At 36.6% G+C, this 18,649-nt stretch overlaps 2 protein-coding genes across 2 annotated transcripts; one reads left to right on the top strand and one right to left on the bottom strand.

Annotated features, from left to right (window-relative positions):
- Positions 1-1,221: 1,221 nt before the first annotated feature.
- LOC113765134 (mitogen-activated protein kinase kinase kinase NPK1) lies at positions 1,222-7,315 on the top strand. Its single transcript, XM_027309210.1, has 18 exons — positions 1,222-1,672; positions 1,780-1,821; positions 2,421-2,486; positions 2,578-2,688; positions 2,915-2,995; positions 3,076-3,153; positions 3,252-3,334; positions 3,750-3,831; positions 3,948-4,048; positions 4,216-4,255; positions 4,421-4,480; positions 4,566-4,618; positions 4,717-4,948; positions 5,044-5,280; positions 5,385-5,722; positions 5,826-5,893; positions 6,500-6,602; positions 6,698-7,315. The coding sequence occupies exons 1-17, from the start codon at positions 1,337-1,339 to the stop codon at positions 6,598-6,600; spliced, it is 2,109 nt and encodes a 702-aa protein (XP_027165011.1). The 5' UTR covers positions 1,222-1,336; the 3' UTR covers positions 6,601-6,602; positions 6,698-7,315.
- A 10,053-nt stretch (positions 7,316-17,368) lies between these two features.
- Positions 17,369-18,271, bottom strand: LOC113764979 (protein FANTASTIC FOUR 3). The gene has a single exon (XM_027309029.1). The coding sequence runs from the start codon at positions 18,269-18,271 to the stop codon at positions 17,369-17,371; it is 903 nt and encodes a 300-aa protein (XP_027164830.1).
- Positions 18,272-18,649: the final 378 nt, after the last annotated feature.

The following is an 18,649-nucleotide window of genomic DNA, read 5'->3' on the forward strand; positions in this document are numbered from 1 at the left end:
ATGTTAAACTAATTAACTAATTAACTGCTTAACTAATTAACAACCTAATTATCTAATTAATTAATTAACTAATTAACTAATTATCTAATTAACTTAAGTTGTTGTCTATCCGAAACTAACAAACTATTTGCATGTTAAACTAATTAACTGCTAACTAATTAACTAACTAATTATCTAATTAATTAATTAACTAATTAACTAATTTCTGTTTATCTAATTAACTAATTAACTAATTAACTAAAACTGTTGTCTATCCGAAACTAACAAACTATTTGCATGTTAAACTAATTAACTAATTAACTAACTAACTAATTAACAAACTATTTACATGTTAAACTATATGCAGTACGCATTATCTATTTAAAGTATCGGCTCTTTATGGGTATTTTACTTTCAAACATTTAATTTATGATAAAAACATCAATGTTTGTAAGTAAAATTCAAAAAGTGTTACAGTAATATCAATATTCTTACTTTCAAACATTTAATTTATGGCCCTATACCCCTCCCTTTTTGTAAGAATATTACTGTAACACTTTTTGAATTTTACTTACAAACATTGATGTTTTTATCATAAATTAAATGTTTGAAAGTAAAATACCTATAAAAAGCCGATACTTTAAATAGGTAATGCGTACTGCATATAGTTTAACATGCAAATAGTTTGTTAAAGTTAGTTAGTTAAGCAGTTAATTAGTTAATTAGTTTAACATGCAAATAGTTTGTTAGTTTCGGACAGACAACAGCTTTAGTTAATTAGTTAATCAGATAATTAGTTAATTAATTAATTAGTTAATTAGTTAATAGTTAATTAGATAATAGTTAATTAGTTTAACTATTAACTAATTAGATAATTAGTTAAGCAATTGTCAAGCAAATAATAATTGTCAAGCAAGTAAGGGCAAAATTGGAAGAAAATTCTTATCTCACTTCTACAAAAGCTGTCAAGGAGGTTTCTGCAACGAATTGTTACTGTTTAGGGGAGGTGAATGCAATTCTAAACTTAGAGGGGAGGTCAGTACAAATGTCAGAAATCTCAGGGGAGGTTTCTGCAATTATCCCTTAAATTGACAAATAGAGTCCCAACTACAAAAATCCCCAACAACAAAAATCAAAATCAATAGTCAACATAATTCAAAATAAAACGTTCAAAATTCCCCAATAATTATTTCTTTATATTTTGAATCCTCTTCCTTTTTCCCTCTTCTCTCTCTCCCCACTCCTCACTCTCACTTTCATTCTCACTCTCCACTTACAGCAAATGCAAATCAGAGAACCCTAAAAGAATTATCTGCAGAAATTCCCAAAATTTTCCACATTTACATTCTTTCCCCAAATGCAAGACTTCATCGGCTCAGTCCGCCGATCTCTCGTCTTCAAACCGTTAACCGGAGGAGACTCCCCAGATAATAACGGCACAATTGCTAATGGGTTCAACGGTTTTGTGGAAAAGATCGGATCTAGTATTCGGAAATCTAGAATTGGGATTTTTTCCAAGCCCCAGGTTCCTTCCCTCCCGCCTATTGCTAAATCCGAGCCGGTGAAAGTGAGGAAAGATGAGAGTAAGCCGCAGATTCGGTGGCGGAAAGGGGAATTGATTGGGTGTGGTGCTTTTGGTAGGGTTTATATGGGAATGAATATTGATTCGGGAGAGTTACTTGCTGTAAAAGAGGTGATTTTTTGATTGGTTTAGATTCATTTTTTTATTTGATTTTGGGGCCTCTGAGGATTTGATAAAGATTTGATTTTTGTTTTTGGGTGGTCTTGTATGAAATGCAGGTTTCCATTGCTGCAAACAGTGCTTCAAAAGAGAGAACTCAAGTAAGCGAATTTGACATTTTGCAGATTTCATGAAGTTTCTTTTTTCCTCTTCTCAGCTATGTTTTCGGCATATGAATTCAACTGATATAGATGATGGCTTTTAGCATTCACTTAATTATTTGAGGAAATTGCACTTTTTGGCATAAAGATTTCTATATTGTATTTCTCTCAAGCTCAACTAATACAGATGGTAGATTTTTGAATTTATTGTGTTTTTACGGACACGGTTTTTTATATATTTTTTGGAAGGTTGGGTGTGTTATGTTTTTGACTTTGCAGTTTCACTCAGACTGAGCTAAATTAGATGAAAACATCATGGGGTAAGCATGAAGTTTTTAAGTTTTTGTATTTACGTTCAGTGAGTCTCGTTTTGATTGATTTTTTATCTATATCTCCATGCAGCATGGTTCAATGCTTGAATTACATTTGATTTATTTGAAACAGAAGCAGTTCTTGAGTGTGCTAGATTGGTGACTTTTGCTTTTTTGAGTTAATAATTATTTTTTTGGTGTAATATTGGTGAGGTTTGATGCTCTGGTTGCAGGACTAAGGTGTAGTTAGTTAAATTTTGTGCATCTGTTTTGTTTGGACCATTGTAGGTTCACATTAGAGAACTTGAAGAAGAAGTGAATGTGCTCAAAAATCTTTCTCACCCAAATATTGTGGTAAGTATGACTTTTATGTTGATATGTGTACGGTAACTGGTATAGTTTATTTTCCTACATTTTATGTTGAAATTTTTTGATTTGGTGTCAGAGATACTTGGGAACTGCTAGAGAGCAAGAATCTTTGAATATATTGCTGGAGTTTGTTCCAGGTGGTTCAATCTCGTCCCTTTTGGGAAAATTTGGATCTTTTCCAGAATCTGTAAGTGATTGCTATGTATTCAGTTTATAGAACTTGAATGTTTTCAAAAGCTGGATTTTTATTTTTATTTTTTGGGGACTTGCTTGGCAGTTATATTATGGTTGTCATGAATTAGCTTAATATGAAACCTGCTAAAGACGCCAACTTGTTTTAGAAGTTAAATATCTGTGAAGTTGTGTAATTTAGACACTAGGAATTAACTTTTGCCTATTTTGATACTATTCAGGTTATTAGAATGTACACAAAACAACTATTGTTAGGGTTGGAGTACCTCCACAAGAATAATATCATGCACAGGGACATCAAGGTGGTATATTCATTTGTCATGGTTAAGCAATTAGAAAATTTATGAGAAGCACCCTGATGGTGCTACTTGTACTTGTGCAGGGTGCAAACATTCTTGTCGACAATAAGGGATGCATCAAACTTGCAGACTTTGGGGCATCCAAGAAAGTTGTTGAATTGGTATGATCATACTTTTAGCTCTGTTTTTGTACTATATTGGTTTTGTTAGCTGGTACTGCTTAAATATTCTACTGAATTGGTGCTTGGCGTTGCTGCAGGCTACAATGACTGGTGCTAAGTCAATGAAGGGCACCCCCTATTGGATGGCTCCTGAAGTCATTCTGCAGACAGGGCATACCTTGTGAGTAAAGAGATGTAGCTCTGCTTTTTTCTAAAGCTGATTAAAAGTCATGGAGTTTGCTTGTTTAAATATCAAACAGTAGATTCTGTAGTTCTGTGGCTTCAGCACTTGACACTATTCTATAGTTCTGCGGCTCCAATATCTTGGATAAGATGTATAATGAAGGCAATGGGTCAGATAAAGTATTGCATTCTCAAAGTATTTTATGTTTTTTTCTTTTGTCCGTTAAAATAAATTGAACTGAGTACCAGTAGATGAAACGGAAAGGTTTCTTAAACTAGAAGGTCTTAAACGGAAAGGTTCCTGCTGAAAGCGCCAATTCTTTTATTTCTTTTAAGTTATCTCCTTTTACTTCTGCCTATTTCCTTGCATTATTGATGAAGAGCTGACTTGTTGATTAATCATGACAATACAGCTCTGCTGATATATGGAGTGTTGGATGTACTGTTATTGAGATGGCAACTGGAAAACCTCCTTGGAGCCAGCAGTATCAAGAGGTACGTCAGTTGCTACTTCTTATACTGAAGTCAAAACAGTAAGGCTGAAATCGATGTGGACTATGGTTTTGCTTTCGGCTTGATTTCATGCCTAGACTTACAGGTTTCTTCTTCAGGTTGCCGCTCTCTTCCATATAGGAACAACTAAATCTCATCCACCCATCCCTGAGCAGCTTTCAGCTGAAGCAAAAGACTTTTTGCTTAAATGTTTACACAAGTATGTTTATTTGATTATTTTGCTCCCCCTGACCACATTTATTACTTCCCTTCATACCCGCTTACCGGGGGTACTTGGTTAAACTTATCAAATATGTGCTCTATCTTGAACTTGTGTTCATCCTTTCTTCCAGTGATTTGAAATTTCTAACTTTAGCACTATTACAGGGAGCCGAATCTAAGGCCAAGTGCATCAGATTTGCTAAAGGTAATATAGTTTTGTCATATTTCCTTGTTTCATGCAGTGGTGTTCAGTCTTGATGTCAGTTTTGTGAGGGTATATCTGGGTCTTTTGTAAATCTGCAGCATAATTGGAGCTATAAAACCAAAGCAACTAACAATGATATTTAACCTCTTTGCCATTAATCTGCAGCATCCATTTGTAACTGGAGAGTATGAAGGAACTCATCCCGTTTTCCGCCATTCAATTATGGTCAGCTATTACTTGAGGCCTTCATAATCATTTCCTTTGTTCCTTTACCATATATTTTTTAACTAACCTTGCAACATTCAATCAGCTGGACAACTCTGGGAATTGGATTGCTGCAACAAGGATGGACATTACCAAGTCGTAAGCATTTGCTTTTAGTGGGATTGGGATCTCAAGCCTTTTCACTTTAATCTGCTTTTCCAGGATGTAAATTCTAACTATAGTGCTAATGGTTGCAGAACAAAATTTGATCCCTGGGTGAGTTCTAACGGTTTGAAAGATGCTTGCACAATGAGTAGTGTAAGGTGCTCAACCATGTATCCTGAGAAATTTTCTGGACAAGGATCCGTTTGGAAGTCAGGCAACTTTGATGATGACATGTGTCAATTAGATGATAAAGATGACCTTCTGATGGTTGGCTCATCAATGAAGTCATACAATTCAGAGTTTCATTCCAAAGATTTTAACAAGGTTTGAGATGTCTTAATGTCCACTGATGGCTGTAACTTTTGTAACATCAGGGTGCTATAACTGACGAAGTATTTTCTACATTTTGCTAAATCTAGAGTTTTAATCCAATTTGTGAACCTGAGGACGATTGGCCATGCAAGTTTGATGAAAGTCCAGAGTTGGAGAGGCACAGGACAAGCTTGCTCGCAAGTCAAGCTATTCAATATCCTGGGAATAACGTTGAACTTTCCAGCAAGAAGGATGGTGGCTTCACATTTCCAGTTGGGCAACTGGTAGCAGATGATGAGGATGAAGTAACTGAATCAAAAATTCGGGCATTCCTGGACGAAAAGGTGTTGATTTGAAATACCTTTATATACACTTACTTTGACTTTTGATAAACTAATAATATGATGAATATTAGTCTTATGTTCAAATTTTCTGTTCAACTGCATAGGCTTTAGAACTGAAGAAGCTGCAAAGTCCTTTGTATGAAGAGTTCTATAATTCCTTGAATGCTGCCAGCCCAGTGAGTCCTGTTGCTACTGAGAACAAGGAAAAGGTGTCAGATAATTTGAACCTGCCTCCTAAGAGCAGGTCACCTAATAGGTTGCCTAGCAGACGGCTTTCTGCTGTTGTTGACAATACCAATAGTTGTAGCCCTGGAAGTTGTTCCAAGCGCTCATCAAATATTGGTGGCTTAAATCATCAAGTTTCTCATGATGCTCAGTCTTCTCAGCTTAGGGAATTTAAAGGTCTCCTTTTTGATTCTCAGAGGGAGCCACCCAGTCCAAGGTCTGATGGAAAGATCCTCCTATATTTAGCTTATGTGCTCTAATGGATTTTAGTTTTACTTACCATTGCTTGGGCTAAAAGTATCTCTTGCTGACGCCGACAGTGCAAGTTTCTCAGAGAGACAGAGAAAATGGAAAGAGGAGCTTGATGAGGAGCTTAAAAGAAAACGAGGTACGTTTTATTAGTTCTTTCCTGCATATATATGTTTCTGCTACAATTAGGTTCACTTTTAGTTCTTTCCCGCATATATTCATTGCAATTTAGTGGCCTGTATTTTTGCTTAACCTAGTCTCATGTATGAAACTCAGCTCCAGTTTATAGGAGATTTGTCCTGCATTCTAAAGTTGTAATCTTCATTGCTTGTTAGATTTGTGCTTACCTGTAGTGCAGCAAGCTTCAGTAATTTACTGAAATTGGCACTTATCAGCAATTCTGAAGACTAGTTCTCTGTGTTATACTGGTGGTTCATCCTTTTCTTACGGTATAATGCGTAAGTGTGTCAGTCTTGAGTATGCTTGTCAAGTTTTCAGTGCTGAAGGTGGTTTTTGGTGTCATTTATGTTGAATGCAGAAGCAGTTAGGTTTTTGCATCTTATAAAATCCTCTCAAGTGCCAGACCAGTTTATGAAGAAACACCTGGAATACTAATAGAGCCATTTCTGCTGTATTACATGAAAAGCTATTAATTGTGTTTCTAGACAATTACTGTTCTTGTTTTTGGATGACATTTGCACAATTTGTAGTTTCTGATCTGAGAAATTGATATTGCATGCTACAGAAATAATGCGTCAGGCAGGTGTAGTGAAGACGTCGTCTCCCAAGGATCGTATTGTGCACCGCTTCAAGGATCAGTTAAGATATGCATCTCCCGGAACATAAATGTAAATCTCAAATGATCTCTAAACTATGGAGGATTATGTTTTATGGTGTGTCTCATGTGATGCTGACATCTGGACCATCAAACTGTTTGATGCAGAGATGTGTACTCACTCACTGGTGCCTAGATTCAAAGGCGATCTGTGTAGATTTAATGAACCGAAAGGAGAACAGTTTTTGGGCTTCTACAAAGACGAGAGAGGATCTATTGCTGAGAACCGATGAAGCGCTTGCAGAAAAATGTCATCTGCTGTGCATTTGCTCCTCTTAAGATGAAAACTCTTTCTGATTAATTAAGTGGCAGGGTGGTGGGCATTTTCCCATGTAAGCAAGCGCGCAATTGCCGATTTCTGCGTGCAATTCATGTGATCCGCCTATTGTATGGTACGAGTAATCTGTATCTGCTTATTCTATATATTAAAAGTCCCTCAAAAGGATTGTGTGTATGTCCTTGCGGAATATGATAATATACGACAGAGAGTAGTAGTATATGATGAGCTTATTAACATGTAAATGTATTGTTCATCATTCAGAATCCAGGAGTGTATCTTTCTTACCCTGCTTCTTCCAGAGGGTAGTATATGATGAGCTTATTAGGTGTTTTATATAAAAGTTGTGATTGGTTGAAGAGTCTATTTATAAAGAGAATATTGCTCCTCCATTTTCCATTTTGGTGGTACATTATGAATTATCCTTTGCCATTTTTATTGAATTCGAATTTTAACAGTGTTGTTTGGTCCCTGACCAAACATGAGTACACATGATTCAGGCATTAATTTTGGAGTATCCCATAATTTCACATGAAAAAGACAAGAGGAAGAAAAAACTGAGCTTGAATATTGAATTGTGGTGAGGTGAGAGTCAACATTAGTGTTAGCAATGAACGGTGGGGTGTGGTGTCTGAACTTTCCCTATCCGGTTAGGAAAATGTCATAATCTACCGTGAGATTCTTCTCGCAAGAATGACATGCAAAACGAGAAAATTTGGATGGCAATGTGATACTCTGCCATGAGATTATTATTGCGAGAATGACGCAAAAATGAGAAATTTTGGATTGATTTGATACTATATCTTTTTTTTTTGTTTTGGCTTTTTTTACGGTCATCATCATGCATAAGTGTCGGCTGGCTGCCATGGGGTGAAATGAATCTCGTTACCATGTGCGGTGAATGCCATATTATATCATGCAAAATTGGAAGTGATGGAGTGAGCATGAATCCACAATATAATATGATTCTTTGGAAATGTTTCAATTGACCTAAAACTTCTAATTTGACTTGAATTCTCTCTCTTTTGCATGAATCAATCCCATTTGTCCACATCTAAAACGATGTCACGGCTGATGACTTCAGGAAGGAAGGAAAAAAGTAATTAATTGGTGAACAGAACTGGAAGTACTACAACACAGTGCAAGTTGTAATACAACAGTTATCCCCGTGAAACACACAAACTTTCGGTAATGATTCCTCCTTCAGAAGAATGACCTAGAATCTTGTCCTTTGCTGTTCAGAGAATTTTGTCGCGAGATTTTTTGGTTCTACAGTTTTAATATATATATATATATATATATATATATATATGTTTTTTTTTTTTTGGGGGTTTCTATCCCACGTCGGCTTTGGGGGGTTGGGAATTTGGGTAGTTAAGTCCCTGGGAGGCTCCAAAAGATACCGGCTTTTGGAGTTCTCCTGAGATTAAGGTTTATCTGTCAAAATTTTTGTTTCTCGAAAAAAAATATATATATAATTTTTTTTGGGCATGCTTAATTGCTTAGGTATTACGGATTGATTGAAGTCAAAGGCGCATGAGTCGGGCAAGGAACAAAAATGGTCCTCATCATGTGGACAAGCAAAAAAACATATATATGGTGATCGTCCAAGTCACCTAAATATTACTCAATAGCCGCCCCGTTATATCAGATCCTGTTTCCCGGTAAACGAGCACGATGCAATCTGTCTGACAAAAGTTCTCATGCAAAAAAAATCACCAAAATCTTCAACAATTCCGTCTGTTTCTTGAAAAATCATCATTCCAATTGACATGTCAATAAGGATTTACTCATCGGTTGGTGAGGTCAAAACTTGCTTTGATGCCTTCTTTTTTCCTTTCTTTCATTCATTCATTCTTTCCTTCTTTCCTTACCTTATCAATAAAGGGATTCCCAGGAAATCCAAAAAGCATGGAGTACTAGAGTGACATCATTGGAAGTATAAGGCAGATATGGATTCTTTGAAAGAAAGGAACAGATTTTGGTTAAGTGCATGACGAGATGTTTTTCCATTAGATGAGGAAGGTCTTTTTCTTCCTTTTCTTTTACACTAGCACTGAAAGGAACTTCTTTTTGTTGAAATACCTGAATTCTTTATGGGAGATTTGATCCAGGATGGAAGGGACGGGGAGGAGGCTTCAAGAGTCTGGGAATATTTAGGGTGACATTCTTTAGTAATTCCTTTTTTTTTTCCTCCTGTCTATAGTCAACCAAGTAATTTAATTTATTATTAGTGTACAATTTTTTTTTGGAAGGAAAAGAGTAGGATTTAAGAAGCAAGGAAAGGAAAGAAATATTTAAAATGTGATTGTATATATTTCTGAAAATTAACAATCTAATACCATCCAATTTGGTTGATACATATGTAAGGATACCATGAATCATGCCTATAAGAAGAATTTTCTATGTTTCCTAATCTCTTAAGTCGTGCTAGTTGAGGACTATGAGGTGATTTGGTCGCTTCAATTTCTTGGTCCTTTCATCATCACCACCGAAATGATATTATTGCATGCCCTATACCTTTCTTTTTTCCTTTAAAAGTGAGATCTCCCCTTTTCTCTCTCACATCTATTGATGTTGAGTGAGCAATCCTTTTCTTAATCCTTCCTCACAAAATTATTGGAAAGGTATCACATTTCCTCAGCCCCCACTACCCCAAAAAGAAAAAATGACAAGGATACTTGCGGACATTTTATTGGACATGAATCAAAACCAGTTCTGCAAATATTACTTGCGATGGCTCGTATTCCTTATCCTTATTAAGCCATTGTCACTCTCATTCTTCCTGTTCTTTTGCATTATTCCTTTTTTTATGTCTTTTTTTGTTTTGATGTAATTACATGTTACGTGAGAAACTGACACGTATCATAATGAGATGAGTAAAACCAAGTCAAGATTCGAGCATTATTACAAGCAATTCAATAATAAACTACATAAATGATGAGAGTAACAACTCACATACATCAAGAGAAATATCAATCTACCTACCAAGATTAGTATTTGAACTCCTAAATTTGATAGCAAATAATAAACGTTGTTCGAGAAGAGGGTTTGTTACCAAACCTCGATCCTCTTTCCCATCTTCTCTGACTAAATTTACTCGAGTTTAAGTAAAGATCTATTTAAAAATCAATCTAATCAACCCGACCAAAAGGGTGAGGTTTCTACTAAGTCGCAAATATAATACTCAAAAATCCAATTAATTTTGATGGGATTTATAAGGACGTGGACATTAGGGGGGGGGGGGTAACATGCCATTTACGTCAACACAAAAATCTGTGTTAATCATATGTTGGTCTACATACATATCTGCATGGAAATTGGAGATTAAAAAACTCAAATATATAACTATATATATATATATATCAACACGTGTGATACGGGAGGAGGGAGGAGAATGAGGGGGGGCCGGCGGGGCGGAGGAGCGGAAGAAGGATGTAGAAACACGAGGGGACATGAATGAGCCGAAACACAACAGAGGATGAAACAGACAAGTCATAAACAGAGGAATATGCTTTTTCTTAAAGAGCCTTTGGATTTCTAAATCTGGTTCTGCCGAGTATTATTGTTGTTGGGTAGGCTGCTGGGCATGGAGGGGGTCCCAACAATATTCAAAGCGGATTCCTTTCTACCACCGAAATCATGTCTCTTAGTTGCCTCTCAAAGCAATACCTACACTTTTTAAGATGCTAAGTTTCCGCCTTTTTTTTTTAATTTCTATTTCTATTTCCATTATTATTTGTCATTGGGTTCTATTAGGGTTTGTGATGTTGAACCTAAAAAATGCCTATGCTATTGATTAATCGGAGTGTTAATAGAAATCTTCACTTCGTAGCTCCACGAGTTGATCCTAATGAAAGAATTTGCAAAATTCTCGTCTCTAGGATTATCGATTCTTTTAAATTGAAAAAAAAAAAGTAAATGAATGACTATCATTGAAAATGGGAGTATAAAGAAGCATATGATTCACTCTCTTTTTCTTACTTTGTTGATGAAGTCGTTGACTAATCAAATTGTGAGTTAGTTCAAATTGTCAGCTAGTAACGAGATATGAAGGATGTAAAAAGCAAAAATAGTGGGAGATTGAATGAGTGCGCCGCTCAAAAGTGTCTACGTACCAAGTCAAAAGATCTACTCCTTAATTTTGGAAATGAATCAAAAAGGAAATTGTAGTGCAATCTGGTTAATTATGGGGATTTATAGAATTAGGGAATTTATTTGCAATTTGAAAATGAACTTATTCTTTATAGTGGAAAAATTAGCTAGTTGGTCCTTAAAAATGAATCGTACGTAAGAATTGGTTTTATGGATAATCTTTACGAATTTATACAGTGAACCAGTACTTTTAAGCCGGCCATCAACAACTTTTCTTGATTTCTTTTTGAGGTCAACAATTAGTTCCTTGTTCTTCCTTTAATCGAAAAAGACAGACATTGATGTGTGCTGTCGCTTTGGCACTAAGAAGTAAGGATGCTTATCCAAACCAAACATGAATACCCAAGAAATGCTTACCACGAGTGAAGAACAAGTATTCACTGCGTTGGTATATATTGAAGCACACCACTTTGGCCAAAAAAAGGCATTCACTAAAAGGCTAAAAGAACTGAAAAACAAAAGAGAGGAGATCGAGCTGACAGGTTTCTTTATTCAATAGTTTTTGTGTATATATGACTGGTTTAATTTTCTGATGAGAATTTATTTATTAAGTGGATGCTTGATATCATGAGTTCCAATTCCGGTATGTTTCTTAGCAAGCAAGGCTTCCCTAGTTTCCCAGGTATCGACCAACCTAGCTTGGCCTTCCAAATATGGATAAACATGATTTGAGTCCACGTATTTGTGAAACAGCGTCCGCCATTTCCAGTTCTACTTTTCACAATTTTCTCATAGACTATAGTACCCACTCAAAATGACTTCATCTCCAAGGAATTAGCAGCAAACTCATCCAATTTCCAAGTAGACTTTGCATGAACAAAATCAAAAGATATACTTGCTTTAACTAACAGGGGGGAAAAAAAAAAGGATCTCCTCTCCTTTTGGAGTCTAAAATTTTCGACAGACATGAAAGATGGTTGCTTAGCTACAAAGTTTGGACTAAATAAAAATGAAAAAGGATGAGGATTTGTCTAATGAATCTTCTTGGTAATGGATGTATGTCATTTCTCGAATAGAATTAGAAAAAAAAGCCAATAGGTCGCTTCAAACATATGATGATAATCCCCTACTTTAGGTAGGTATTAAATAAATGGTCCTGTTTTTAATTTCAACCCGTGCACATTATTTTGTAAACAAGCAACAAAGCAGAGGAGGATAAGGCCAACCTAATTAAGTCAGCTACCAAAAGCAGAGAATAACAATTGTTTTTTTTAGTTAATAATTAGCTGAAAATTTTCATTTGTTTTTTCACCTTGGCCGCAGCTAATTTAGAATGACAGAAGATGAAAAATCTCAAAAGTTTGTTCTGCTTTGGAAATTACCAGTCAACTCATGTGGTCACTAAATTAAAATTTCTTCAGTGGTATAGGACTTCCAAAATGCATGCTTGAAATTTTTTCAGATTCAAGGAATTCGAGACAAAAGAAATGCAGAACCGTCTCCAAGAACTATTCGACGACAATGTTAGTCAACCATTAATTAAATCCTAAAAGCTAAGCTTTGATAAAAATATATATATATATATATCTCAACAGATTTTTATTTATTTATTTATTTAAAGGGTAAATATATATAGGACTTGAGGAGAAATTATTAAATGAAAAGATTACGATCAGAAGCTTGTGTGAGATTCCTTATGAATGGATAGTCTTAGTCCACGATAAGACGCTGGCGTCCTCTTGGTAGGGATGTAAGATATATGGTATATCTTCTTCTTTAATCTTTCAAAGCTTTCAGACACCGATGGCCAGCTCTCTTTTAGGACGCTTGTGAGCCCCGGTGTGGAACAGTCGATTTCCAACTTACATCCAACATGCAGCACAACAATTTCAATATTGGCTATCAGTCTCAGCCACTATAGGATAAATGTACGATGTAGAAAGGTAGTACGAATACCAAATAATCTAAAACATGTACAAATCGTCCAATGCATCAATAATCATTTTTAGCGCGGTGTGAAGACATGTCGGTATACCTAAACTACACTTATCCACTATGTAAGTAAATACAAACGCACCAGCCCAAAGGTTGGTGGCCACCACCTAGCTTGGTGGGGTGGGGTGGGGTGGCCACCAGCTCTTGCCTCCCACAAAAATGTCACATTTTCCAAAAAATTCAGACGGATGTATTGTGCATCCTTTTGGTTCGATGGTGGTTCAGTCCCCTCCGGATTATTCCTGGGCCTTCTTAGGTCCGCCTCCTCCCCTTAGTGTAGAATAGATTAAATTATACAATAGTTGTTGTCTCCGAAAAAAAAAAAAAAAAAGTAAAGACAAACGCAAATAATCATTGTCCTCTTCCCAGTGAAGACATGTCGGTCGGTATACTTAAATTACACTTATTCACCGTATAGGTAAATAATACAAACGCGATCGAATAATCATTGTCCTCCTTTTTATTTATATATATATATATATTTTTCCTATTCACATAACTTGTTTACTTTTCAAAATATTAACCCCTCAACTTTTAACAGTTTACAGAAGATCTTTGGAAGAAAGACAGCAACAGGTACAACAAGCAGCCTAGCAATCCAGAGGAGCGGTCAGGGCAAGTTGCAAATTGCAAATTGCAAGTTGCAAATTGCTTCATTTTCACATGCAAACCCCTCCTTCTCTTCTCAGTTCTCAGTGCAATGATGCAAATGCGATCCCCCATATGGATGTTGTCAATCTTCCAGATCGTGTGCTGGGCACTGATGTCTGATGATCGCTAAGCCAGCATAGCAGTGGGCAACAGTTTTGATGGATGCATGCGCGCCCACCACCCACCCACCCACCGCCCAGGACAGGGGTTACTGTTACTGTACAATCCGAACCTGTACGGCCTTCTGGTACAAATCTTTCCCGTCAGACACGAAATATCAGTTTATAGATATCACATTTAACAATCAATCTCAAGGTCTCTGTATACCGTCCTCATTCCGCATATTAGTACTAAAAGTGATACAGCTATATTGAGTTGGTTGGTCCAATAATGTGAACCTTATAACATACTACTGTATCTAGCTACTAGTAGGGATATCTAGTCATCCTGTCCCTTCCATGCAATAACCGAATTTCTATCCTCAACCAATCTATTTTAAGCTAAAGATCATCGTGTTTACTGATTTTAATTTCGACTTAAGAGGCAAAACCTTGTTATGAGTAGGATTGGATGATAAACCAACCTACTTACTACTTGAAGAATTGAGTTCGCAAAGCAAAAGCTCAGTTCTTGAGACCAGGTTCCAATTCAATTCGACAAGCGCTGAATTTGAAATTTATCAGATAAAAAAAACTCAAACTGTTTGAATTCAGACTCGATGCCGGTGTGTTACAAGATTGTATTGCATGAGTTTGATTTGACCGGTAAATAAGCCTTAATTCAGACTAGAATTTTTAATTCAAGTGTAAACTCCAAATTATTACGACCAAGTAAATGGAGATAAATTGACCTTAATCATCAAGATTTGCAACTCAATTATAATTCTAAAATAGTGCCGACGGTTTCTGCTGGCTTGACGGGAAGCTAATCGAGCTCACAGGAATGCCAACCTGCATTCTTCCCTGACTCTTGAGCTCACAGGAAAACCAACTGCAATCCCGTTTAAACACGTAGCCAATTCTAGATCTCTGTAAATGCTAAACAAATAGATTTCCTATCCAGGAGAAACTTTGATCATTTCTTCTTGGCTTCTTCCTCCATGAATCTTCCTTGCTCTTCTATTCGACCGTGTTGCATTTGGCTCATGCCCGCATTACCATTTTGTGTCTGCAATATTCTAACCAAAAGTGCAAGAAAAAAAGTTTAACATATATAGACGCTCATGGCTATTGGTTGCTTTTAAAAATTATAGATAGAGCTGCCGACTTTTTATTTGCCATTCGTGCAATAGGGGAGTTTCTTCGCATGCACCAACTCCTACCCTCTAGTTTAAGAGTCACTGAAGACGACAGGAATACGTTAAATGTACCCTCTTCAGTGTAGGGGACCTGGTCTTCTACCATTGATTATTGAATTCAGGGGTGGGTGCATGGTAATTCTAACGCATTAATTAATAGTTGATCATTTATTCTTTTTTGTTTTCAATTATACATAGCTTGTGTTCTTCGAACACCAAACAGAAAAAACATTGTCTAATAATTTTACTAATATATAGGATTTTTTTTTTTTAATGTAAGTAGGAGGTTTCGAATCCGAAATCTCTTACTTACGTTCCCTCCTTTCATACCACCCAATATATCGCTTCCATGACTAATATATAGGATATGCATCTCATTAAAAAAAAAAAAAAATTTGTACATGGTTAAATACGAAATATTTATAAAAGGCAACTTGATAGGTATAAGTGTAGCAAAACATTAGTGTTCAAGGCGATTGGGGGGGGACCAACTAGTCGGCCGTTTGTTCAGCTGTAAATGCTTATGCTTGATAAAAGTCAGACTAAGCCATTCGACCAAATATATGTTGTTACGGAAAAGAGAACTTCATCTCATGCAATGTCATTTTTGCCATTTCTAAAATGCAAGTGCTGGACCTACTGGCAAGTGAAATCAGCCTGTGCAAGTGTTGAGTTGCTAAAGTTGTTTTTCATTGTGCTGCAAAACAGAAAGATATGATCAAATGGGTACTGCAGCTACTGAATCTAGAAGGAAAAAAGAATGACAGGAAAAGAAGATTAAGACGGAACAAGAAAAAGAAAGAAGGTGCAAGCAAGGTTCAGCCATTTATTACATTAAGATTTTACCCGAAAATGAAAAAATGATTTAGAAAAAGAAAAAATAATTTCATGTTGTAAAGTTTGAAAAGTAAGCAGCTGGCCATACATCTTAAATACAGTTAGTTTATACGTAGTGAACTAATATTTGACTATATTTGTCAAGGCAGCATATGCAATTTGCATCCCCCCGCTGCGCGCGGTAGGTAAACAAGTACCATAGTGTGGAGTAATTAGTCAAACTGAACTTATCTTGTTGCTGCTTATTCTTCAGATGAAAATATCTACGAAAATACTTAGTCAATGCACAACTATAATCACCTTTTAGCGTGAAAAGCGTTGGTACAGTGGCGATTTCTCTCCACTCTGTGATACAGAAAGAAGAGCAAAGAAAAAAGAAATTAATGGAAAAGGTAAAAAAATCATCATCCACCAGGCCAATACTTCAGAAGTAAGACGTCAATTTTATCCGGAATCTATAATGACTCTTCTGATTCAATATTCTCGGTAGCAAGGGCGGCTCCTGTCTTATTTAAAAGAAGAGAAATTGGATCTTCCTCGGCATCCAACACCATAGTGGTTGTCATTTTCTATGAAGTTGTGGTTGTTATGCACAAAATTCTCTAGACAGGAAAGCTGTAAAAGGTTGAAAAACCTGCTGTCTTGTGCATAGAAATACGTATTAACCACTAAAAAGGGCTGAACCCAAATCCTGGTTCGATTTTAGAGCAAGGGTCGAAGCATATGCGGCGGCAATTTCCTTAATAATTCTCTAGTACTTAAGCTAATTGAGCTAGGTTTTTTGTCTTGTCCGTACAAAAAATTAGCAAAACAAACAAAGCTAATTAAGCTTTGAATTTGACGTCTCATTGTTTTTATGCATACCTTGTCCATGTACAGGAACAAACAAATGCGCTGGGTTGCAAGTATTCTGCAAGGTTGTGTATCTTAATGCCGGTAATCTTGTTTGCATGCAAAAATACACAAATGTTTCCTGTACCGAGTCATCCGTCATCCATAGCCAATGAGCTCAATCTCGATATGGCTTCGTTCCCAGGAGCATGCAAGCATGATGAAAAGGAAACCACAATATTTATTGACAAAGTTTTGGTTGGTTCCTTTGACGTTGGGGCTTCGAATAAGTCACAGGCAAAATCATTACAATCATTACAATATTTGCGAGCATTGCCACTTTTGAAATTGGTTTTAGGTAGGTCATCAATCATGTTACGTTAGTACTAGTACAGGCTCTTTTTACTTGTTGAAAACTTTTAATATACCATAATTTTGCATCAAATTCACCATTATATGCGATGTTGATGGCAAAACTGAAATTTGGAGTTTGTCCTCTGGTTTTATGATCCAGCATACTCATTCTTCTCAAGGCGGTGGTAAATTTGTTGCTTGGTTATCGAACTCAATATGATATCAAGAATTTCATGGGAACTTGTGCAAAAGAGTGGGGAGAAGGGGCCATATTCAAATAACGAAAATAACTGCCAACCACAAAGCACATGGAGCTGGTAATGAAATGAATAAATTATATATTAATAGAAAAAGAAAAGGAGGGGGACAAAAAGGCTAAAAGACAAACCAAAAAAAAATTCGTGGAAATTGGATTTTAGAAGAAAAGATACAAGAAAAAACTTTAGGATGTAGCCACCCATACAGGCTCCTGCCAATTACACAATCCGTTGTTCCCATGCCCACCTTCGTTGCATCTAGTATTCATTAGCCTGTGAAATTTTTCCCTTCCCGTTTCAACATCAACATCAAAAATATTGCATCCTTCTTCGTCATCTTCTTCTTCCTCTAGTTGATAGCAATCTTCATCTTCGTCTTCACTAACATCAACTTCATCTTCTTCCATTCTAGTCAATTGCGACTCAAACTTAGTAGCATGATCTATCAAAAAAGATAGCCTGAGGCGGCCATCGCTTCGTTCGGCTTGAAAATAGTTATGTTTCAATGGGGCCTCGACGGCTTGAATAACTAATCTTCCATCTTCCCGGTGGGGTCTAAATTGGAGTGAATTTGAACCACTTATTGTAGTCAAGGGAGGTGGAAAATTTCGAGAATTATTCACCTTACACTTTGATGATGTTTCCACTTCTTGAGGCAGCTTTCCTTCTTGTTTTATCCAAGAATCTTCAGAGCTCGTTGGAGAATTGGATGAAGACAGTGACAAAATGCTGATATCCATGATATCACTGCCCGTCTCACTCCCCAAATTTTCAGTGCATAATTCCAAGCTTTTTTCGCTCAGTCTTGAGGATGAATATTGCTTCGTCAAAGGATGGACGTACACATTTTCTTTCTCCATTGTTTCTTTGGGAGTTGAAGAAACATTGTTGAGAAACTGTAGGAAACTCCAACCTCGTGAATCATGGTTGGAGGACATGTTTGGCGTAGCCTTACTGCTGACCTCCGTTGGACAGTCGCAGGGACTACTTCTGCTCGACTCCAAGGTTTTGGAGGGAGCAACTCTGAGCTTGACAGTTGCTGTTTCACAGAACTGCGTCTCAAGACAAGATTGTAATATGGTGGTCATGATGACAGGCCAAAAGGGTCGAAAATAGGTGAAAAAACAAATGTCCTTAATTAGATAGGGAGGAAATTGAGGAACAAAGTTGATCAGAGGATTTTGAGCAGTGTTGAAGAAAGGTAGCAGGAGGCGAGGGGCAGCTGAGAGGAAGCAGCTAAGCAAAGAAGAGGAGAGGAGAGAAACAAGTTGATGTCGAATGAAGGGTAAGCGAGGGGTGGGATGCGAATTTGTAGTGCTAAAAAGTGCCAAAGGTGTAGTGCGTGAGTGTGCGTGTGTGTGTGTTTTTTTTTCAGGGGGAGGCGGGGGTGGAGGGCCTTTTTTTGCACCACTTGAATTGCATGACTGTTGGTCTACCACAAACAATAAAAAGAGAATAAACAAATT

The sequence above is a fragment of the Coffea eugenioides genome, chromosome 3, assembly GCF_003713205.1.
Source record: "Coffea eugenioides isolate CCC68of chromosome 3, Ceug_1.0, whole genome shotgun sequence".
Classification (NCBI taxonomy): Eukaryota; Viridiplantae; Streptophyta; class Magnoliopsida; order Gentianales; family Rubiaceae; genus Coffea; species Coffea eugenioides.